Source organism: Haliotis rubra, unplaced genomic scaffold, assembly GCF_003918875.1.
Source record: "Haliotis rubra isolate DU_JTF1 unplaced genomic scaffold, ASM391887v1 Scf960, whole genome shotgun sequence".
Classification (NCBI taxonomy): Eukaryota; Metazoa; Mollusca; class Gastropoda; order Lepetellida; family Haliotidae; genus Haliotis; species Haliotis rubra.
Window position 1 is genome coordinate 168088 of NW_025767702.1, and position 25304 is coordinate 193391.

Here is a 25304-nt window from a genome sequence, read left to right on the forward strand (position 1 = left end):
TGTTTAACAGTGATCCTACCTCGCTACCCTCACCTGACAAATATCTAGCATCAATACAACCGTTGTTCTCTGTACGTTTATATAGGAGGGATCAATGATATGATAAATGTAGATATTTTAATATTGATCCAGGTTGTCTCTCATTGCCATAAAAAAGCAACAACAAACAGCGCTAATGACTCTTGACTCAAACTGTCACGTCGCCACTCACATCATATGGTTCACAGACGCGTCACCCAGAGTCACCCACTCACACGCCAGAGAATAAACACTACCCATTATCTGCCGCTAAAAGGAAAACCAAAGGTGTAGTTTTTTAATGAATGGCTTACTGCCAAGCAGACATCGTCCTGGTAATGGGTGTTCAGTAACTCTAAACTAGACACACATATTAACAATATCTCAAAACAATGAGGTAACTGGCAACTCAGTTGAGTCATGCTACTGCTCAACGTTAATTACTACACCTCTAATTAGTTGGGGATTAAACATTTCGAGATCAGCAAGAGGTATGCAGTTCCAGTTAAAACACACTGACTGTATACACGATCTTTGTTCGGCTGAAGCGTATTCAAGTAGAATTTAAAACCGATCTTATTTCAGCTTATCAGTGACGACAAGTTGTCATGCTCTGAATGAGTAACAAGATTAAAGTTAAATCTCTTTTAATAGAATTTAATTGAAGTTATTAATTGTATTACGCATGTTCTTCTGACTGTGAGTTGAGGTTCATAATACTGCCTTTTGATAGTAATTAGCTGTCAGGAACGCATTACCATGTGATGTCAGCAGTGGTGTAGAATGTAGTATACTTCGGAAGGAGTCAACACTGCTCCGGGATCGTCTAGCACACAAGAATAGCCCAGCAAAGAATGGAAGTTGCTGGAACGTTTACAAGACTATATAATGTGGCAAGAACATTTCACTCTTGCCCCACACTACATCATTACCAGCGTGTTGGTGTTAGAGTTAAGAGTATTATGACTGACTTCAGGTTATGACCACTGTTGGTGTTAGAGTTAAGAGTATTATGACTGACTTCAGGTTATGACCACTGTTGGTGTTAGAGTTAAGAGTATTATGACTGACTTCAGGCATGGTCACTGTTGGTGTTAGAGTAAAGAGTATTATGACTGACTTCAGGTTATGACCACTGTTGGTGTTAGAGTTAAGAGTATTATGACTGACTTCAGGCATGGTCACTGTTGGTGTTAGAGTAAAGAGTATTATGACTGACTTCAGGTTATGACCACTGTTGGTGTTAGAGTAAAGCGTATTATGACTGACTTCAGGTTATGACCACTGTTGGTGTTAGAGTAAAGAGTATTATGACTGACTTCAGGTTATGACCACTGTTGGTGTTAGAGTAAAGAGTATCATCACTGACTTCAGGTTATGACCACTGTTGGTGTTAGAGTGAAGAGTATTATGACTGACTTCAGATTATGACCACTGTTGGTGTTAGAGTGAAGAGTATTATGACTGACTTCAGGTTATGACCACTGTTGGTGTTAGAGTGAAGAGTATTATGACTGACTTCAGGCTATGGTCACTGTTGGTGTTAGAGTGAAGAGTATTATGACTGACTTCAGATTATGACAACTGTTGGTGTTAGAGTGAAGAGTATTATGACTGACTTCAGGTTATGACCACTGTTGGTGTTAGAGTGAAGAGTATTATGACTGACTTCAGGTTATGACCACTGTTGGTGTTAGAGTGAAGAGTATTATGGCTGACTTCAGGTTATGACCACTGTTGGTGTTAGCGTAAAGGGTATCATCACTGACTTCAGGTTATGCCAACTGTTGGTGTTAGAGTGAAGAGTATCATGACTGACTTCAGGCTATGGCCACTGTTGGTGTTAGAGTGAAGAGTATTATGACTGACTTCAGGTTATGACCACTGTTGGTGTTAGAGTGAAGAGTATTATGACTGACTTCAGGTTATGACCACTGTTGGTGTTAGAGTGAAGAGTATTATGGCTGACTTCAGGTTATGACCACTGTTGGTGTTAGCGTAAAGGGTATCATCACTGACTTCAGGTTATGACCACTGTTGGTGTTAGAGTGAAGAGTATCATGACTGACTTCAGGTTATGCCAACTGTTGGTGTTAGAGTGAAGAGTATCATGACTGACTTCAGGCTATGGCCACTGTTGGTGTTAGAGTGAAGAGTATTATGACTGACTTCAGGTTATGACCACTGTTGGTGTTAGAGTGAAGAGTACCTTTGTCTGGTGGTAACTATTGTGTTATGACACCTTACCTAGTGACCAATATATGTGTCATGACACCTTGTCTAGTGATCACTATATGTGCCATAACACCTTGGACTGATGGTAACTATAGTTATGACACCTTTGTCTGGTGGTAACTATATGTGCCATAACACCTTGGACTGGTTGTAGAAATATGTTGAACACTGGGTCGCTGTTTCTGCTCATGATCCGCCTCAAATGTTAACTTTTTCTGAGATTACTTAGCATCACAGCTCGGGTATTCCTGCGAAGTGTCTACCTCAAATATAACATGTATCTGGTGCCTTTGTAGTCATTATTTTGGCGGGGTTGTCAATAGCAACGTGCTGCGGGTACACACAGCCTTGCTCATCAACAATTGGGTGTGTTCGGCCCTTGGATTGTTTTGGTAATTACAGGTATTGGCCAGTGCCCACGTCTATACACGGGCTCCCTGCACTACAACTTGTCTGACATTGGTCGGTCAGTCACGGAGATGACAGCAAGATCTTTGCATACACCATCATTGCAACCTTCGTCACCCTCGAATCATCCTCTTAAGATAAATATCCTAAATTTATCTAACGACTTGAATTGTATTAATTGTATATATGTCTTATCTCTGGTTCATGGGTATCAAGGTTGACCCAACACCTGTTGTTTTATTGGATTATAACACTTGACTGGCTCATTAACTCCATATAATAGAGCTGGGTGGATGGGAAGATGCCGCCACGGACACGACAGGATGAAGCAGCGTTGGTTTAGGACAGGTCAATATGAAGAGATAACTTGCATGTTAGAGTCTTATCTTGATCTATATCCATCTACACTGACGTCTATTGATGTAATGGAACAAAGGAAAACACGTATAGTACAGATCTCATTACAGCCAACAAAAAGACATTAAACCATCGTGCCCGGCAGTCTTCCACGTTAATCAAGCAACTGAAGTCCTATGATATCATTAGTGAACACGATGCCTGGGTGTAGCCACACTTGGCATTCCATTGTTGATGGTAGATAACAAAGTTGTATGGCCTTGTCAACCAGGATATGTCGCATGGCGTAGCTGGTAGTTCATCTGTGGGATTCCTGATCGGCTTATAATCAATATGTTTGTTAAGTGATGTATGCACTGACAGCTCTTGTTCACAAAACAGAGAAGGGTGCAGACAGTGGGTGTAAATAAAACATGCCATCGTGAATAAAACATGCTATCGTTCTTTATGATGGAAAAATCAGTAAAGCGGGACTTTCTGGTACATCTCTTGTGCGTCCATCCATCCATAATATATACTTCGGGGGGTTCACAGGAGCTGCATGCTATGTCCTGTAAATAGTGCTCTCTGTCTCGATTACCGTACATCCTGCATATAGGCGCTCAACATGGAAAAATATGTTGAACAGAAATCTCGAACATATTTCTCTTAACGCCCTGTCACCACACTGTATGTTATATTTACTACCAAGGTATAACGTGTATATTTACTTCCAGGGTATAACGTGTATATTTACTTCCAGGGTACGAGTATAACGTGTATATTTACTTCCAGGGTACGAGTATAACGTGTATATTTACTTCCAGGGTACGAGTATAACGTGTATATTTACTTCCAGGGTACGAGTATAACGTGTATATGTACTTCCAGGGTACGAGTATAACGTGTATATTTACTTCCAGGGTGCGAGTATAACGTGTATATTTACTTCCAGGGTGCGAGTATAACGTGTATATTTACTTCCAGGGTACGAGTATAACGTGTATATTTACTTCCAGGGTACGAGTATAACATGTATATTTACTTCCAGGGTACGAGTATAACGTGTATATTTACTTCCAGGGTGCAATGAATCTGTAGGAGACGCTTTATGGAGGTCCAGGGTATCGAAAGGAAACAAGCCGACAAGTTCCCGTACTCTGGAATCAGAGTGCTTGGAGCTGTCCAAACCGGAATCGGCGTATCATGTGCGTTGCTTGGTGGCCTTGACCTGGCCTTGACGTTGACATCGCGTGACGCTGAGCGTCAAACGGCCAGTGCTGTTGCAGCTTCGTTGACGGTGTATGAGACGCTGGTAGCGTTAACGATAGCTGCATGTCCTCTGTGGTGCGGAATGTGGGTGAGTCGATCGCAGACATAGTTCAGCTCCGATAAGTGAGATGATGCAGTCATGATGTGTCCGTAGAGTGAGATAATGATTTGAGTGTCAGCTGAACACAATACATCAGTTATATCATGAAGCTGGGAGGGTGGGACATCTGGGGCCACTGCATCCTCCGTCTTCTGGGAGGGTGGGACATCTGGGGCCACTACATCCTCCGTCTTCTGGGAGGACGGGACATCTGGGGCCAGTGCATCCTCTGTCTTCTGGGAGGACGGGACATCTGGGGCCAGTGCATCCTCCGTCTTCTGGGCGGGTGGGACATCTGGGGTCAGTGCATCCTCCGTCTTCTGGGAGGACGAGATATCTGGGGCCAGTGCATCCTCCGTCTTCTGGGCGGGTGGGACATCTGGGGTCAGTGCATCCTCCGTCTTCTGGGAGGACGGGACATCTGGGGCCAGTGCATCCTCCGTCTTCTGGGAGAGTGAGACATCTGGGCCAGTGCATCCTCCGTCTTCTGAGAGAGTGAGACATCTGGGGCCAGTGCATCCTCCGTCTTCTGGGAGAGTGAGCCATCTGGGGCCAGTGCATCCTCCGTCTTCTGGGAGAGTGAGACATCTGGGGCCAGTGCATCCTCCGCCTTCTGGGAGAGTGAGACATCTGGGGCCAGTGCATCCTCCGTCTTCTGGGAGAGTGAGCCATCGGGGGCCAGTGCTCCTCCGCCTTCTGGGAGAGTGAGACATCTGGGGCCAGTGCATCCTCCGTCTTCTGGGAGAGTGAGCCATCGGGGGCCAGTGCATCCTCCGTCTTCTGGGAGAGTGAGCCATCTGGGGCCAGTGCATCCTCCGTCTTCTGGGAGGACTGGGCATCTGGGGCCAGTGCATCCTCCGTCTTCTGGGAGAGTGAGCCATCGGGGGCCAGTGCATCCTCCGTCTTCTGGGAGGACTGGACATCTGGGGCCAGTGCATCCTCCGTCTTCTGGGAGAGTGAGACTTCTGGGGCCAGTGCATCCTCCGTCTTCGGGGAGAGTGAGCCATCTGGGGCCAGTGCATCCTCCGTCTTCTGGGAGGACTGGACATCTGGGGCCAGTGCATCCTCCGTCTTCTGGGAGAGTGAGACTTCTGGGGCCAGTGCATCCTCCGTCTTCTGGGAGAGTGAGACATCTGGGGCCAGTGCATCCTCCGTCTTCTGGGAGGGTGGGACACCTGGGGCCAGTGCATCCTCCGCCTTCTGGGAGGGTGGGACATCTGAGGCCAGTGCATCCTCCGCCTTCTGGGAGAGTGGGACATCTGGGGCCAGTGTATCCTCCGCCTTCTGGGAGGGTGGGACACCTGGGGCCAGTGCATACTCCGCCTTCTGGGAGAGTGAGACATCTGGGGCCAGTGCATCCTCCGTCTTCTGGGAGAGTGAGCCATCTGGGGCCAGTGCATCCTCCGTCTTCTGTGAGAGTGAGCCATTTGGGGCCAGTGCATCCTCCGTCTTCTGGGAGAGTGAGACATCTGGGGCCAGTGCATCCTCCGTCTTCTGGGAGAGTGAGCCATCTGGGGCCAGTGCATCCTCCGTCTTCTGGGAGAGTGAGACATCTGGGGCCAGTGCATCCTCCGTCTTCTGGGAGAGTGAGAGATCTGGGGCCAGTGCATCCTCCGTCTTCTGAGAGAGTGAGACATCTGGGGCCACTACATCCTCCGCCTTCTGGGAGAGTGAGACATCTGGGGCCACTACATCTTCCGCCTTCTGGGAGAGTGAGACATCTGGGGCCAGTGCATCCTCCGCCTCCTGGGAGGGTGGGACATCTGGCGCCAGTGCATTCTCCGTCTTCTGGGAGGGTGAGACATCTGGGGCCAGTGCATCCTCCGTCTTCTGGGAGGACGGGACATCTGGGGCCAGTGCATCCTCTGTCTTCTGGGAGGATGGGACATCTGGGGCAGATCTCACTTATACTTCAGTGAACAGTATGAGGATATATAACGAAGCATACCTCTTTAGTGGTTACAGGTTCCTGTTTATTGAAGTAAACCAAGTTCTATGGATCGTCAAATTCTTTATTGCAATGAGTGCGACGTTTCGGTGTAGGTACTAACTTGATAACGGTGTTAGTATCTACACTGAAACGTCGCACTCATTGCAAATAAAGAAGTTGACTAACCATCTAAAAGCAACCATTTAAAATACCTCTCAAAGAAGTTCCTGCTTATTACCGATAGCGGCGTTTCGATCGTACAGTATCAACAAGCTGAGTGGATGATGACTGAATAGTTGATAAAGGCTATATACTGAAGTTGATTTACATATAGAATCTATCAATCAGCTCTCCAATTAGCATCCAATCAGCCTGTTTACAATTTGTTGATCTTACGCTCCGGCTGGCCCCATCCGAGTGTGTGCAGCTTGCTAAAGTACCTGTTGCTCCTGTTAATCGGCTGCTTGTCACAATGTACTATGCATATATACTTCTATTCACCTGGTTGTAGTAACAGTTATCTTGAAAACGGTGTAAGAATATAAATGGAAACGCCCCTCTGTGCATCAACAAGAAATTGGTATCTGAAAGTCGTGCTTCAAGAATGCTGATCAAACGAGCATTGGGTTACGATTGGCGTAATGTTCTCAATGCATCCTTTAACATTTTCTAAAGATATTAAAGTTCCTTCATCGCGGGAATCATGAAAAGAAGTGTATGTTCGATGCTCCAAGGGTTTTATTTTCAGAGCACATGGCAACGGTGAGTTACATGGAGGCTGCCATCTTGTAAACTACTAAAACAGGAACTTTTAATTGAAAAGCGGGAAGGGTAAGCGGAATGCAACAACTAAAGCGGAACAAATCAAATCCTTCATAACACAGCCGCCCCCAAATTTTGGGACAAAATTTGCTTTGAGACAAACTGAAAATGTCATCACTGTCACTTAAAGAGTCACTTGGCATCACTGTCAGCTCTGGCCACCGGTCTGGCGACTTCCTGGTCTCCTACAAGGACTGTTGCAGATCGAACCCTCCCATCATCGCCTGGGTACGTCCTGCATACTCTTCCTACCCGCCATAAGGAACGAACGGTCTGAGGGTCCGCAATCATGACAACATCATTGCACATCAAATTGTTGTGGTCGGGTGTATCTGCACGCCACTTCTGTCGCACCTGTAGGGTTGGCATGTAATATTTCACAAAGTGTTTCCAGAATTGATCTGCTAACACTTGGCTGTGATGCCACCTTTTCCGACCAAGAAGCTCATCAGCAGGGTACACTACCTGTTGAAGGGATGCATCTCTACGTCCCATCAATAGAATGTTAAGAGTTATGGTGTCAACATCCTTGGCATCGGTAGACACATAGCCTAGTGGCTTTGAATTGAGTATTCCTTCAACCTCGATTAACACCGTCTGGAGCACAGATTCTGATACTGTCTGATCACCCAATGCCACCTTCAGTCCATCTTTGACAGACCTGATTTCCCTCTCCCATACTCCACCGAAGTCAGGAGCATAGGGGGGGATTAAACTTGAACTTCACATTGCATCCAGCTAGTTGGTTAGTTAAAACTTGGTTCCATGGTCATCCAAGTTTCTCTCAGTTCTCTTTCTGCACCCTTGAAATTGCTGCCGCAATCTGAGAGGAGCTCATGGGGCTTGCCACGACGAGACACAAAGCGCCGGAACGCCATCGGGAAGGCATTTGTACTCATACTGTCTAGTAAGTCAAGATGTACTTCACGTGTTGTCATTCACTTGAAGATTACTCCCCATCTATTCTTTGTGCGCCGTCCTATCTTGACTGACATCGGCCCGAAACAACCCACTCCTGTGGAGTAAAAGGCAGGTTTTTCTTATGAGACTGAAGGGCACTGAATTCCTCAGGAAAGGAGTCACACTGGACTTTAGGAAATAAGAACATCTCTGTTTTCATCGAATCAAAAGGTAATTGTGTGTCATTGGCCTCCCCGTTAAGGATCTGCATGGTATCCCCAACAAACTGACTCCAGGTACTGTACTTGCTCACATCCGGAATCGTTGGGTTTTCAGTCATGGTCATTGCGCAAAAGGTAGTCTTGACTTCACCACTCGTGTATTTGATGGAGGTACTCATCACTATGTCAGGCGGCCACTCTTCTTGTGATCGAAGAAGGAAGGATGGACCATTCTTCCAAGAAGAAGAATTTGTAAGCTCCTCCAGGGTCTTGCCTCTAGTAATTTTAAAATCATCAGCGGGGTTATCTTTCGTGTTCACATACCGCCGATCTGCAACATTGGTCAGAGTTTGAATCTCTGCAACCCTGGTTCCAACAAATACTTTATATCTGCATGAATCAGATTTCAGCCAAGACAGCACTGTTGTTGAATCACTCCACAAGGTGACTCTTTCAATGGGTAAGGTAAGTTCTCTGATCAGCATGTCTGCAAGTTGTGCTCCTACTAGTGCTGCTGATAGTTCAAGTCGTGGTATGGAAAGTTGACGTTTTGGAGCAACTCTGGATCTGGCTTGTACAAAGCTGACATAAACCATTCCTTGATACACTGTCCGAAGGAAGGTAACTGCACGATACACACGTTCCGAGGCATCCGAGAAGATATGCAGCTGTATCGACATGTGGTATCGACATGATGAGGTGTGTAACAACGAGGTAGATTCACCTCCTCAATGTCTGGTAGCTCATTTCCCATGAACACCACTTCTCATATTCACTTCCCTCGACAATACGTGCATCCCAGTCTCTCTTCAGTTTCCACAGATCTTGGACAATAACTTTCGCTCTCGCTGTGAAAGGAGTTAAATATCCTAAGGGGTCTTACTGGCTGGCCAAGATTCGATATATGACTTTCATGGTGAGACAATCATGGCTAATCTCTTTGACCCTATATCCAAGCAGATCACTGTCACTTTGCCATTGGAGTCCCAAGGTTCCCTCCGTAAGTCCTGTCTCGCCAAGACTGAGCCAACGTTCACAATTGGCTGCCTTGTTCTCTGTAGGTAGATCAGCCACGACTGAGGGAATGTTGCTGATCCACTGTCTGAGGTGGAAGCCACCTTTATCCAGCAAAGGACTCATGTCATGTACTAAATCTTTGGCTTCTACTGCGGTTGGAACGCTGTCTAAGCAGTTGTCCACATAGAAAGCTGTGGTGACCGATCTGTACACATCAGGGTTTCCTCCTTGTGACCATGTGCATGTGTCTGCACTTGCCATTCATAAATGTTTGGTGGAGTCATCTGGTCCATGTCGCGCCAGATGAATCGTAGTAAGGGTCGGTCCTTTGGCAGTAATCTCACTTGGTGGAACATGGCCTTTATGCTGTGCTGCTTGAAACGCAGTAAGACTCCAATCAGGGATGATCCAAGTTGAGGCCCAGGAAGTAAGTTCTCATTGAGCGTTCTGCCTTCATAGGTGTACGAGCAATTAAACACCAAACGATTCTTACCATTGTGCTGTACAATGTGATGTGGAATGTACCAAGATTCATCACTTTTCTCTGCCTCTTCAGGGATGATCATCTTCACATAGCCAGCATCTACTAATTTCTGGATCGCGTACTACTTCATATATCTCCACTCTTTCTGTGAATGCCTCTATAGATTCCAAAGCTTGCTTGTCCTGCTTTGACCTGGTCGCGTCCTTTGTTCCATCGTTGTTCCTATCTGCCACAGTTTCTCAACATTACTCCAAAGTTCTGGATCACGGTGAACACTGGAAGTGAGTAAACACTGCTCAGCTATCTGTGCCATCTGCGGTAAGTGCATGTCTGCTTGGCCTTGTAAAGACCAGCCTAGTCGTGTATGTACAGCGACTGGTGCTCCCTTGGGCCCAAAGCGCACAGGTTCCTGTGGGAGAATCAGGTCTGCATAGTCCAAACGAATCAAAATCACAGGCTGTGCATTGCAGATTGAGGGTAGGGGATAATCTCTCAAATGTGGCCATCTAACCTGCAAATCCTTCACTGGATAGGTGTATTTTGAGAGGCAGAGTGAAGGTGATGTGAAGGCATTTGATATAGGATACTGAACCTGTGGAGAGTCACCTGGTGATATGGAAAGGTTGACACTCTTCCCTGTACAATGGTAAGATTCATGCCTAATTGTGGACAGGAGGATTTCATCTGTTCTACCACAGAGTTTAAGCCTTTCCGCAGTTGCTGTCAAAATCATAGTTCGCTGTCACCCATTATCCAGGACAGCAGATGTTTCCATCTGACCACCTGGACCATGGAGGACAACTTTCACAACTTTCAACATAACAGAGCATGGTTTGGAGGGTTGGTCAACATAAACTACTGGTTTCTCTGCTTTAACTGAATATACCTTGTTAGTTTGGGCTTGAACCATGTTAACTGCATTAGGGAGGACAGTCAAGTGCAGTTCTTGGCAGGTGTGGCACACTTTCCTGAGTGTACAGTCTACCGTTTTGTGAGTACACGCACACTTTGAGCACCAGTTCCCTTCTTTCATCCAACTGACAACTTGGTCCAATGAGAGTTTCTCAAACGCCTTACAAGAGTTCAAATAGTGTTCTGAGGAAGAGCAGTAAGGGCAGTAGGCCCTGAACTTGGTCATCACCTTTGTTTCATCCCTACCTACTGTACTGGGTGTAGGAGCACAGATACTTGGGTTTTGTGAGTCAGACCGCGTATGGAAAGTGGTCACCATTGTTGGTTCACCTCTCCGCGGTTGTACTAGTCTGAATCGACCGATATTCAAGGCTTTGTTACCACTGTCTGGTAGGTTGCCAACGTTATGATATGATGAGATGACTTGACTGGATAGACGTCTAGATTGAGATTTAATCTGAAGCCAATGACTAAACTGAGAAAGTGTGTAGGTTTGACTTGAGTTCCCCCCCCATGTCACACCCGTCTTGATACAATGTTTGATGAAACTGTCTCTTAAACTCATTGGTAGCTTACTTAACAGTCTGTCCACATGAGAACCACACTGTAACTCCGCACAACTCTCACCATTGAGAGATTTCAACATCCCAACCAGGGAATGTACAGCAAGGGCGAAGTTCTCAAATGCCTCATTATCTCCAAACTTTACAAAAGGCATACCCAAAATTGCTCCAGGCTCTCCTTGAACTAACTGGCGTGGCTGACCATACTTTTTCTTGAGGGCTTCAAGGCTACAGAGTAAGGCTGTGGTACGTACATATATGCCTCTGCTAAACGTTTGGCTCTTCCACCCAGCCTATCAAGCAACAACTAATACTTGTACTGTTCAGTTAAATGAGTATGGACATTGACCAGATTATCCAGGGCCATTGGTGGCAAGGCTGGCTCATCCTGTTTTATACATGTTTTCTTCTCACATGGTACAGGCATGGTATTATCAACAGAAAACAGAGTGGAAGGATTCACCTCTTGGTCAGACTTCTCTGTCTTGATAACAACTTTGTCTTGTTCGACCTGGTTTCCAACATTCGCCACTACAGTATGCTGACCTTGCGGTGATGAGGTACTAGTGGTGGAAGTGGTTACTGCAGTTGAAGCATTCAAACCCATTCCTATCATGGTTGCCAAAATGAGTATGGACATTGACCAGATTATCCAGGGCCATCTCGAGAATAGCAAAGTCTTTTTCCTTCTCACTATTGAATAAAGGCAGTGTAGGCCGTGGAATGCCATATGTCGACTTAATCAAAAGTTCAGTCATGTTTGGTGTCATAGGTGGACCAAATCCATGAGGGAAACTTGGTGTACCAGAAGTTTGTGATCCAAAAGGTGCATCTCCAGAAGGCGGGTGAACTGGAGCACCTTGGAATGGCTCAGCAGCTATGTTGGGGAAAATTGGTGGCAAGGCTGGCTCATCCTGTTTTACACATGTTTTCTTCTCACATGGTACAGACATGGTATTCTCAACAGAAAACAGAGTGGAAGGATTCACCTCTTGGTCAGACTTGATAACAACTTTGTCTTGTTCGACCTGGTTTCCAACATTCGCCATTACAGTATGCTGACCTTGCGGTGATGAGGTACTAGTGGTGGAAGTGGTTACTGCAGTTGAAGCATTCAAACCCATTCCTATCACGGATGCCAAAAGACCTGCTTCCTTCAAGGAATTCTCTGCCTAACGGATCCTGCGTTGTCTACTCAGCTCCGTATTTCGTTTCTCACGCTGTCTTATCACCAAACGTTCAATGTCTTCTGCTCTCTTTCGAGCCTTCATCATTTCCTCCTCTGCTTCCACACGAGCCAAATATGCTTTATCCTTTAATTGCCTCATTTCTTCATCAACCTTGGCATCTTCGACAGCCTGTCTCTTTAGTTCAGCTAACTCTATTTGTCTCCTCTGTCTGGTTAACTCTGCTGATTGGAGATCACTTAGTTTGGAGTTAAGTGACACGTTTTACATATTTGAACGCCTGGATACATTTGAAGTTCTGGTTCTCACGGAGTGTTTAGTTTGCCAATTATCAGGCTTATCCACAGAGTGAACAGACGTTTTTATATTTCTGCCACCCTGGAGATCTAACTCATTATCTGTCAAATGGTTAGGTAAATGTCTCTCTCGTGAGGATTGATGTAAGGGCATAGTACTCTGAATCAAACCTTGGGCAATTGTAGTGGAGGTTGTCGCTGTTGATATCCGGATTGGGGTTGTCTTCGTGATGCTATTTGTAACTGCATGGGAGACTGGGTTGGTTAGTCTATCCATGTTGGAAAATAGTGATTCATCACTAAAGACACGGGTCAGTGTTTGTCCATCCATCTGGCAACTTATCCGCCTCACGGGACCATGAAAAAAGAGTATGTTCGATGCTCCAAGGGTTTTATTTTCAGAGCACATGGCAACGGTGAGGCTGCCATCTTGTAAACTACTAAAACAGGAACTTTTGATTAAAAAGTGGGAATGGTAAGCGGAATGCAACAACTAAAGCGGAACAAATCAAATCCTTCATAACAAGTCACTACAGTGACAGAGACGTATTTTATATTAATACATCAAACGATGAACGTGCAGAGGTCGCGTCAAGCCTTTTAAGGCCCGCATTAGATAGCAGATGACTTCAGATTTAAACGTTCTTCTCAAACTATTGTGATAGAAGTTTGTCACCATTCCTGGTCAGTGGAGATCAGATTGGCTAGCTTATTTAGGAATTCAATGCTTTTCATAATCTAGAATCATTGAAATGCATTTTTCTAGAAAACATTTAAAGTGATCTAAAATGAATAATGTTTTAAACATTGGATGACAACACGCTGGCTGAAGCTGAATGGAGAGTAAACAGAAGTTCTCATCATTACCTCAAAGCGAGCTGCTGAACATCTTACTCTACCTGACCTCTACATTGATGGTGATATCATTGTCCCAAGTGCTGAGGCGAGAAACCTTGGTGTTATTTTTGTTCACGATCAATTCATATGAAACCATGTGTGAATGTTTCGGCAGCATCTCCCTGTTAATTACAACAACCCTGGTGAGATGAACGCTATTGACGCCTTGAAAGTAACCTAGCTGACAGAAAATGGAAGCATTTATCATTAAAGCCTTACTTTTTAGTTCATTTAAAGTCCTACTTGTTGGAATTTGACTAACGTTTTCGCGATGGCGAGCGCGGGAGGCTCATCAGAGACATGTAAAATATTTCCATCCGTATAATATATCCGAGCATAACTGTCAGGTGTATCAACGTACTACACACCAGGTTAGTTTATGAGAAAGTACACACGGTAGTCGTAATCGCTGGATATCAGACAACGCCTAGCAGATCAGAAAAAAATATCTTAATATTAAATCATTATATTTAGTTGCGTTTTATCTAAAAATCCCCGTGTCATCTGGAAAGATACTAAGGTAAATACTATTTACTTTTTATCAGGCCCAGGTGTTGAATTGTATTGATTATGCGGGATTAATTTGCGGCATTATGGCCCCTGAGGTTGTTTATAATGAGTCATTTTTAATTTCAATGTGCGTATGGAGCAAGGGAAATTACCCCTGTTAATGTAATTAACCTTACGTTTGTTACCATTGATGTAATCGCCACAATTGTTTGCTTTCTTCTACCCACAACGACCTCCAGTGACCACTGGCAGTGTAACAGAAGCAATACCAGATATACCAGGCCCACTGCAGGTGTTTTACCAACATCTGGAAATACAAACTGTGACTTCGACTTCGAAATTATTTTTGAAAAGAGGAGCAAAACGCATTTATTTTCAGCTATTCACTTAATATGGAACATGGATATCTGATTTGATTCGAGAGGATGATAAGTGAGGACATACATATTCCCCGTGGGTGCATTGAAGGCGGCGTGGCGTGTGTGTCAGGCTCATGCACGCACGCTGAGCTGCGGCGAGGAATACTCTATCATTTAACTCCCAGGTGTCACCTCATCTTAGTGCAGTTGCGCCGGGATTAACTTGCTGACCCTCGAGAAATCCCATACACAATAGCACTGAGTGATGAGTGTGGACTATATTAGGGCATCATCATTTTTTTTATGTGTTTCACGTAGCCACCAAATTCTGAACATGGGTCACTCGGGGTAAAAAACAAACAAACATAAAAAAAAAAAAAAAATACTGAATATCTGAATATTGTTCTTGATTGTCATTTATTGTAATTCTTATTACAATTAGTAGTATCCATGATGGGGTTCCGGCGGCACTTGTGTTCTATAGGGTTATTTATGTCTGAATCATGCCCCATCGATGGTGAAAAACTGATGTGTTTTGATGGCGGACCATTGTTGGATGCGTCTTTAAGCGACTCGAAGTGAGCTGAGTACGGAGCCTAAAAATAGACTAGCTCGCCAGCTTAGGCATTTTAAATTTGCCATGTGAATCACAGCAGTCCCGACAGCGTGATGGTAGAGCGCTGCACTTTGAATCCTGCGATTCGCGTTCGAGTTAGGCTAGCTGAGAAAACCTTTGCAAGTTAGCAGCTTGAGGTTTGTATGTCAAGCGAGTGCTGGACTGGACTAGATTAGTGAGGTTTGTATGTCAAGCCAGCTCTCATACATGAGCGCTGAACTGGCCTAGATACGCTAGCCACATGACAGGCCGCACTTTCTTAGTGAGGTTTCCTGCAACAGTTTGTGTTGATAGTTTTATTGGAGGTTAATTCCCCGAATTTATTATTAGTTTAAAAAAAAATATATTCTGAGTAGTCGGTTACGTTATTTGAGATAATCTTTTTTCTCATAATAAATAAGTTGGTTTCAGACCACGTCTGCTCCGTGGGCTTTGCACAAACCATAATGACATTTCACTCCAATACCGCAAACCGAACACGTGTAGTTCACAAAACCCTTTCTGATAGACATCAGGTGTATCCCACAGTACTCGGTGGTGCATTTCTTGTTGCAAGTCTCGGTTTTTCCCAAAAGCACGTATTTGCAATGATACAGAGCGGGTCTGATCTTCACTATATACACTTAGATATACGTTAGCCTAATTGATTGATAATCAACACGCGTCTAACACTAATGCCACGAAGGTCAACTCACGATCTTTTTGACCTGTGGAAGGTTTGTAATACTGCGAGAGTGTGGGTTCGTCGCCGTGAGGTTGACTTGTTTTCTGGTGACGAGATAATACACGTGCATGGCTTCGTCCACGTCTTTAAACGTTTGCATGGCGTGACCTTCTTGTTGGAGTTGGTCGTGGATAAAATCTATTCTCTGCATGCTTTTTTTGGCGTAGTATGCTTGTGTGGCTTGTAATTTCTCGATGGCTAAATCATGACGTTTCTATTCCGCTTCTATTTCGGCCGTGTTTGACGTTCGTAGATAAGAAAAAAGGTAATTGCTACCCGAAAAGGCTAGGGCGTTGACTAAAGACCCATTGACCATCAAGGCAATCATGGCCTTTTATTTTTGATATATACTGGCTCTTACTTTAATATGTTTTCCGGAATGATCCCTTGCTTGATGAGCATATCTTTGGTGGCCATCGCCGTTCCCAAATCTAGGACGAGCATGCCCATGTCCTACGCATTGAAATCGAATTTGGGAGGTTGGTTGTTTTGTGATCATTTTTCTTAAATACGTCTAGCGGATGGCTAGACCACTGACCATGGCAGAGTGATATGCATCGTTGACAAATGTTTTTCCGTCGGCGGTAGACATGATTATAACATAACGTGTGGGTTTACCTTTAATTGTTTTGTTAATGGTTGGACCATCACCGGTGGCGTCGTTTTTTTGTTTCATTGATATAACCATACAGCCGCGGTGATGCCCACCAAAGTGGCTGCCGCATGATGATTGAATGATTATTACGATACCCTAAGAGGAAAGGAAAATCTTGCTCCTCTTTCTCGCGATTATACTAAGTTTTGAAAACGGTGATCAAAGGATACTGCCACTGAAAGGTGCTCCGGACCTCGATCTCATGCATTTCAGTACTAGAAAACCCCTTGCCTTGTCCACGCTGGCCCGCCATGGTGCCCACTTTATCCGCGACAAATTGAACATAGTCGGCTATCGACAAACTATTTCCGCGAAGACCGCGAAAGCTTTGCAAAAAGTGTGGGCCAAGCTGGGTGCCACGGCAAGCGCGATCGACGATGATTTGAGAGACATGCTGGAATGTGCTCAAGACGCTTCCCACGGGCTCGACGACAGATTGTCCACCTTAAACGATACCACATTAGAAACACCTGAGCTGGAACTTACCATACTACCAGGGACACCGTAAAGGGTTCGAGATTACCGAGCCTCATTGTCTATCATGAGCTGTTCATTCCCCTCGATCGGGTAAGCACGACCGATAATATTCAAGGTGAACGCCCTTCGACTCGCCGAGAGCTGTGGTGGTGGAAACGGAAAAGTGCAACGACGGCCGAATGGAATCGTTCCCGTTCTTACAGTACAAACCGTTAATGCAGGGCATGATCACGGATGATTTAGATAATGTGATTTAGACAATGTCAAAACCAGAGATCTCATAAAAAGCACGTTGTACCAGTTCATCCTAACCGATGATAACCAAATGCATGTTGATCTCCCCCAAAATCGACTGGCTACTCAATATCTCCCTCGTTTCTTCCTACGTGTTTGTGGAGTCAAAGGATCATTATTTAACGAAAGTCCTCAATAAGGGGATTCTTATTGCAGCTTACGACCCCTCACAAAAATGGAGTGTGCTCGTGAACCTCATCCCAAGAAAAGCAAGTCTTTTGCTAGCGAGTCGACCGGATAGCTAAGATACGTGTTTACAGTTGATGCTTGAATTCGGAGATGTCAAATGTCGTACAAGGGATTCCACCCAATTCTTTCTCGGAAAGGCATGACCCGACCAAGATGTTGAAATTATACCGGGAGTAAAACTCTGTTGGCCTCAAAAACATCAACATCATATTTGTGCAATTTATATACGCGAGTCTCGAAGGGGTCACGATTAACTTGGATACAAAAATCGCGCTCACGAAGATTTTTTAGCTCCAAAAATCCATCTCATCAGCTTAAAGTATACGCACGAGAAATTGTCGGTGAATCAATTGAATACTCTTCCATAATACAAGTATAACCATGGGTGACGTTTCCAATCGCAGGGACACGTGAGGATTCGATCAACCCTGTATGGAAAATGCCTTATACGTATTGCTGCTACAAAACAATGTGTACAAACGACGAGGGAATCGAATCTCAATTGGACTGGATCATCAATATTATCCTTACCTACCCCTATCTTGTCATGGATAATGAAGGTTATGTCATCGGACTAAAAAATACTGGGATACTACTGGGGAGTTATACGGCTCCAGAAAAGATAGTGTACTTATTATCATTACCACATAAAACAGGTAATATGTTAGTCGCCCATTGGACAAAACACATTGGTTTACTTTCGATAATAAAAAAGTTATGTAAACCCAAACTCGTGGATCAGTGTGATACAAGGTTCTACACTTATTATTGAAGTCTTTCTTGTGGATGTCCCCACAGAAGATGTGAAACTTCTGGATGGGTTAAAAATACGCTGGCATAATCGACATCAAAATAAACGTTGTCATATTTATATACTACCAGGGACAGTCCCCCTCCACAATCCTCGAGGGGGTCATGATTTATCAAACGTTTATTATTGGACCATTCTTTTATCAGAGCACATGTGTATCATCAGCTTAAAATATATTTATCAAATATTGACAGAGGACCAATTGAAGCTTATTTCCTAACTTATATATTATACTTGAGATGGGATTGTATCCGGTCATGGACGAATGGGCTCAAACGCTCAAAACCGTGGATGGTTCTTGTTTGCGACAAATCAGTGAGATTAAACGTAAACTGAAACAAGAACGCACCATGCGACTAAGATTGCATGAAAAGCACCATAGAGCAACGATTGCTCTCAACAGCGTAGACACCACGCCCGTAGCAACCAGCATGGGACTCGGCGCTGCTGGCATCGGCTTATTATTGACCTTTGTGGCCACACCTGTCGTCCTCGGGTTAGAAATAGCAGACGGGGTATCGGGGCTGGTGGGAGTAGCTCTTGAATTTAATTCACATCGGCTGCAACGCAAAGAGCTGAAGAACGACGAGATCAGGGTTGTAGCCGAAGCCAAGTTATACGCAATCGACGATCACGTATCAAAAGCGCTCACGGACAGTAAAATCTCCCAAAATGGTTCCGTCTGGTGTTAGGAGAACTCACAAAATACGACAGAATGAAACAAGAGATTCGAACTAAGACTCGGAAAACCGCTGGCATCAGCGAAGACGAGAAAAAAAAAGTTCATAGAACACGGCCGACAGCAGATCATTCAAACCTTCCTTACACAGAACAAAGACCTCATAAAATATTAACGTTGAACTGTTTTGTAGATATCAAGTTGTATTTATAGCAAATCAATTAGACATTTGACGTTGCAATTGGATATAACAACCAGCGAACTCAAAGCTATTGCAAGCGATCGTGGATTGGTTGGTTATTCTCTCATGAGGAAAGCCGAATTGCTGACATTGCTCGACATTAAATATGTCAAGCCCCCTACTGTACGAGAGCTCAAAGTTCAAGCAAAAGAATGTGGGTTGAAGGGTTTTTCTGGCATGAGGAAAGCCCACATGTCGACATTGCTGGAAGACTCCAATCTGATTGACTTGCAATTTGTGCCAACAAAGCAAGAGGGTAAGTACCTGAGACCCTGGTGGATGACCGTCGGCAAACTCATGGACGTCAACGACATCAAACCTCTGATCGCTGATAAAGTTGAGGAGGAAAGTCACTATCAAAATGTTGCTCAACAAATAACAGACGGATGACAGTACCCAGTACGTCGAGCCTTATTTCAAAGGTGAACAAGAAGTCATACTTCAATCTGACTCTATCAAATCGACGATCGATGTGCCGTTCCAACAGATACAGGAATCATCAGAAAAATATACCCACAACGGGTCTGAATGAGTGGTGGGTAGTATCGATACCATCATTTGTATTGAGCAAACTACATACCATTCAAAGGTGGATCGTACATAGACTTGCCACTGTATTGCAAGAAAAAAACAAGTCATCATTAACGTTAAAAACAACGACGATAACTGCTTTAGATGGGTGCTGAGATTTGCTTTATTCCCTGCCGATTCTGGAATTGCAAAGACACCTTTGAGCTATCCCCCAGACGATGGGCTTACCTTTGTTGGTATAGAGCACCCACACCCATCTCCCAAATTATCAAGGTGGAAAAACAAGACAATTTAGCCATCAACGTCTCTTCGGACACGATAAAGGTACTATCGTGCACAGAATAAGCTCCAAATCGGAAACATCCCCAGGATCAATTTATTCTTAGTCGAAAAATATAATCAATTTCACTACACGTGGAGTAAAAGTTTGAGCAGACTATTCAACCATAAGGAAAAGAAACCCTTCTCTGAAAGATGTATCCTCGGTTACAGTCGAGAAGACCTGCTGGAAGTGCTGTAGAGGTTTGGGACAGACCACTGTTAGGATTGACATTCCCGAAGAAAATTTAAATATTTTCAAATTAAACCATTATAACAAACAAATGCACGTGCCCTGTGTGATTTACGCCGACATCGAAGCCCTCATCAAACAGGTCAAACACATCATGCCCGACACGACCAAATAAAGTCTTTTGTATAAAATGCAAGAACACGAAGCTTGTGGGTTCGGATAAGTGGTCGTCCGATACGATGGACAAACGAACGCTCCCGTGATCTGCCGAGGTCCAGACGCAGCTGATTTCTCACCCATCTACAACATGAAGAAAAAGCATCCAGGGACTCGTTATCTAAAATCGTGCCCATGCGTATGAGAAAGGATGACTGTAGAACTCACAAAACGTCGACTCATTGCCACGTGTGTAACCAACCCTTGAACAGGGATTCTGTGAAAGATCATTGTCACATCACAGGTCGGTACCGAGGTGAAGCTCACAACGAGTGCAACTTGAAACTAAGTATCTATCCCCAAAAGATACCCATCCCCGTGGTGTTTCACAACTTTCACGGCTACGATGCCCACCTCATCAAGCAGGCCATCTCTAAAGCAGGCAACATCAATTGCATCCCCAACAACATGGAGAAATACATCTCCTTTTCTTAAAACGGTCTGAAATTCATCGATAGCATTCAGTTTCTCCTGTTGTCCCTCGACAGTTTGGTGAAGGCCAACGACCCCGATACCTTCGCCATCACCATTCAATACACCGACGTGGTGACTCAGTCTTTGCTATCGAGGAAGGATGTGTACCCCTACGAGTACATGGACAGTTGCTCTCAGTTTAAGGAGACACGTTTACCTCCCATTGACTTAACTCACTTAACCGAATCCAGTATCACCGAAGACGATTACACCCACGCTCTTAACGTGTGGGAGAGACTAGGCTGTCAGAAGTTAGGCGACTACCACGATCTCTACTTGAAAACGGATGTGCTCCTGCTTGCCGATGTTGTCGAGATATTCAGAAAGTCTCCCAGGATACCGCTACAGCTTGGTTGGAGAATTAAGCCCTCTGGTAAATCGACTTGCCAGCTTGCCAGATACGTCCTGAGAAGAAAGTTTGATGTCTCGATACCCAATCTCCCGCACGACGCAAAACGTACACGTATGCTCTGATCGTTGTGGATGTTGCCAGTCACTACAAAGAGGCCGAGCCACTCACTGCGAAAGATTTGAGTAAAGTAGCTAATGCATTGGAACGTATCTACAAATGAAGCCCTTTGACGTGGCCTAGCGAATTACAATTCGATCCCGGACGCAAGTTCATGGGCTCTGTGTCACAGCTGTTATTTAAGCCATCGTCGAGAGATATAACAGCACCTTGGCCGAGTGTTTGTTCAGACACCTGTACGCTTAGAGTTGGTGACGCCTGAAAAACGATCGACAAAATGACGACCCGTTTACCTCGAGTGGTGTCGGCGATCAACAACGAAGTGACGCAACTCATCGACAAAAGACCCGCCGAGGCCATTAAAATGAAATATGTGACGCACACCACAAACCAACCGCAAAAAAAAAAAAAACTGTCGGCCTGGTGAAGACGAGGGAGGGGATCGACGTCGTGCCCTGGACCCCGTAGATGGGTGGTGGTGGTGTTCGACAATAAAATTAGTGGCGTCGGTCTGTCAATTAGAAACACGAAAAATTAAATGCTACCCTTAATGCTAGAAACTCTAGTCTGCAGTACAGAGTTGTGTACTGCGAGATACTCTGATCTTTAATACAGTGTTGTAACTACTAAATACTGTGATCTTCAAAAGAATGTTGACACTACTAGATACTCTGATCTTCAATACAGTGTTGTCACTACTAAATACTCTGGTCTTCAAAAGAATGTTGACACTACTAGATACTCTGATCTTCAATACAGCGTTGTCACTACTAGATACTCTGGTCTTCAATACAGCGTTGTCACTACTAGATACTCTGATCTTCAATAGAATGTTGACACTACTAGATATTCTGATGTTCAATACAGTGTTGACACTACTAGATATTCTCATCTGTTATACACTGTTGTCACTACTAGATACACTGATCTTCAATAGAATGTTGACACTTCTAGATACTCTGATCGTCAATACAGTGTTGTCACTGCGAGATACTCTGATCTTCAGTACAGTGTTGTCACTGCGAGATACTCTGATCTTCAATACAGTGTTGTCACTGCGAGATACTCTGATCTTCAATACAGTGTTGTCACTGCGAGATTCTCTGATCTTCAATACAGTGTTGTCACTGCGAGATACTCTGATCTTCAATACAGTGTTGTCACTGCAAGATACTCTGATCTTCAATACAGTGTTGTCACTGCGAGATACTCTGATCTTCAAAAACAGTGTTGTCACTGCGAGATACTCTGATCTTCAATACAGTGTTGTCACTGCGAGATACTCTGATCTTCAATACAGTGTTATCACTGCAAGATACTCTGATCTTCAATACAGTGTTGTCACTGCGAGATTCTCTGATCTTCAAAAACAGTGTTGTCACTGCGAGATTCTCTGATCTTCAGTTCAGTGTTGTCACTGCGAGATTATCTGATCTTCAGTACAGTGTTGTCACTGCGAGATACTCTGATCTTCAATACAGTGTTGTAACTAATGGATACTCTGATGTTCAATACAGTGTTGTCACTAATGGATACTCTGATCGTCAATACAGTGTTGTCACTGCGAGATACTCTGATCTTCAATACAGTGTTGTCACTGCAAGACACTCTGATCGTCAATACAGTGTTGTCACTGCGAGATTCTCTGATCTTCAAAAACAGTGTTGTCACTGCGAGATTCTCTGATCTTCAATACAGTGTTGTCACTGCGAGATACTCTGATCTTCAATACAGTGTTGTCACTGCGAGATTCTCTGATCTTCAAAAACAGTGTTGTCACTGCGAGATTCTCTGATCTTCAGTTCAGTGTTGTCACTGCGAGATTATCTGATCTTCAGTACAGTGTTGTCACTGCGAGATACTCTGATCTTCAATACAGTGTTGTCACTAATGGATACTCTGATGTTCAATACAGTGTTGTCACTAATGGATACTCTGATCGTCAATACAGTGTTGTCACTGCGAGATACTCTGATCTTCAATACAGTGTTGTCACTGCGAGATTCTCTGATCTTCAGTACAGTGTTGTCACTGCGAGATTATCTGATCTTCAGTACAGTGTTGTCACTGCGAGATACTCTGATCTTCAATACAGTGTTGTCACTAATGGATACTCTGATGTTCAATACAGTGTTGTCACTGCGAGATTCTCTGATCTTCAGTGCAGTGTTGTCACTGCGAGATACTCTGATCTTCAATACAGTGTTGTCACTAATGGATACTCTGATCTTCAATACAGTGTTGTCACTAATGGATACTCTGATCTTCAATACAGTGTTGTCACTGCGAGATACTCTGATCTTCAATACAGTGTTGTCCTTGTGTTTCAGTTCATCATCGCTGGGGCAATAGGCACCTGTGTGTCACGTGTCAGGGCTCACAGTCTGCTGTTTTTTGTAAGTATTGTTCACCTGTTTGTGGGAGCCACACAGGCATACTGTCTGTTCTCTCTTCACCCTGTCAAAGTATTTGAACTTGGGGATGGCAGGTAAACTGCAGTAAGAGGACCTATAAATATATTATTGTTATAAGTAAAGCTTCTATTGACAGAAAAGCGAAAATAACAACAATATAACAACCTAACAACAATATAATGCACAATTCATGTAATGAGCTACTTTGAACACATCCATCATTGAACGTTACCGGCTGTTAAGGCCTACATCTACCACCTCGCCTAATAACTTGACGTTGTCATTCTAGCGGAATACATTCCTGACGCTCAGTGTTCTGTGTGCAGCCTTGTTCGGCCCAGCCTGCCTTGCAGTCACGTGCATAGAGGCTGTTCTGGTGAGTTCAGACATATGATCAATAACCACGTGTTGTGTGACAGTGTGACAGTGCTGGTGAGTTTAGATATACGACCAGTAGCCAAGTGCAGTGTGACAGTGTGACAGTGCTGGTGATTTCAGATGTACGATGATTATTTAGCAACTTTAATTTATTGTTTATGTAAAACATTTCTCGTCACTATATGGCTGAAATATTGCCGAGGTGACGTTAAATTCTAACTCACTCACTCACTCACTCACTCAGATGTACGACTAGTAGCCACGTGCTGTGTGACGGTGCTGTGTGACGGTGCTGGTGAGTTTAGATGTACGACCAGTAGTCACGTGCTGTGTGACGGTGCTGGTGAGTTTAGATGGCAGCTACAATATTACATGATTACATGATGTTACAATATTACCTCAACAGCGTCACGGGCTATATCCTGGCGACTATAGATGGCAGCTACAATATTACATGGTTACATGATGTTACAATATTACATCCACAGCATCACGGGCTGTATCCTGGCGACTATAGATGGCAGCTACAATAATTACATGGTTACATGATGTTACAATATTACATCTACAGTGTCACGGGCTGTATTCTGGCGACTATAGATGGCAGCTACAATATTACATCGTTACATGATGTTACAATATTACCTCCACAGCGTCACGGGCTGTATCCTGGCGACTATAGATGGCAGCTACAATAATTACATGGTTACATGATGTTACAATATTACATCTACAGTGTCACGGGCTGTATCCTGGCGACTATAGATGGCAGCTACAATATTACATGGTTACATGGAGATGTTACAATATTACCTCCACAGCGTCACGGGCTGTTTCCTGGCGACTGTAAGGCAGCTGCAATAATTACATGGTTACATGATGTTACAATATTACATCTACAGTGTCACGGCTGTATCCTGGCGACTAAAGATGGCAGCTACAATATAATATGGTTACATGATGTTACAATATTACATCTACAGTGTCACGGGCTCTATCCTGGCAACTATAGATGGCAGCTACAATATTACATGGTTACATGATGTTACAATATTACCTTCACAGCATCACGGGCTGTATCCTGGCGACTATCGGTGGCTGTTACAATATTACATGATTACATGATGTTACAATATTACATCTACAGTGTCACGGCTG

At 44.2% G+C, this 25304-nt stretch overlaps 1 protein-coding gene across 1 annotated transcript; it reads left to right on the forward strand.

Moving 5' to 3' along the window:
* The first annotated feature begins 4072 nt into the window (after positions 1 to 4072).
* LOC124265118 lies at positions 4073 to 24162 on the forward strand. The gene is made up of 3 exons (XM_046699910.1): positions 4073 to 4357; positions 23685 to 23750; positions 24058 to 24162. Exons 1-3 carry the CDS (start codon positions 4109 to 4111, stop codon positions 24160 to 24162), a joined length of 420 nt encoding a protein of 139 aa, XP_046555866.1. The 5' UTR covers positions 4073 to 4108.
* Positions 24163 to 25304: the final 1142 nt, after the last annotated feature.

What these genes read in the sequence shown, in the direction of transcription:
- LOC124265118 (XM_046699910.1), top strand. Translation starts at nt 4,109, where the DNA reads ATGGAGGTCCAGGGTATCGAAAGGAAACAAGCCGACAAGTTCCCGTAC. An exon ending in CTCTGTGGTGCGGAATGTGG is followed by an intron (nt 4,358 to 23,684) that starts GTGAGTCGATCG and finishes CTTGTGTTTCAG; the next exon opens with TTCATCATCGCTGGGGCAAT. An exon ending in CTCACAGTCTGCTGTTTTTT is followed by an intron (nt 23,751 to 24,057) that starts GTAAGTATTGTT and finishes TTGTCATTCTAG; the next exon opens with CGGAATACATTCCTGACGCT.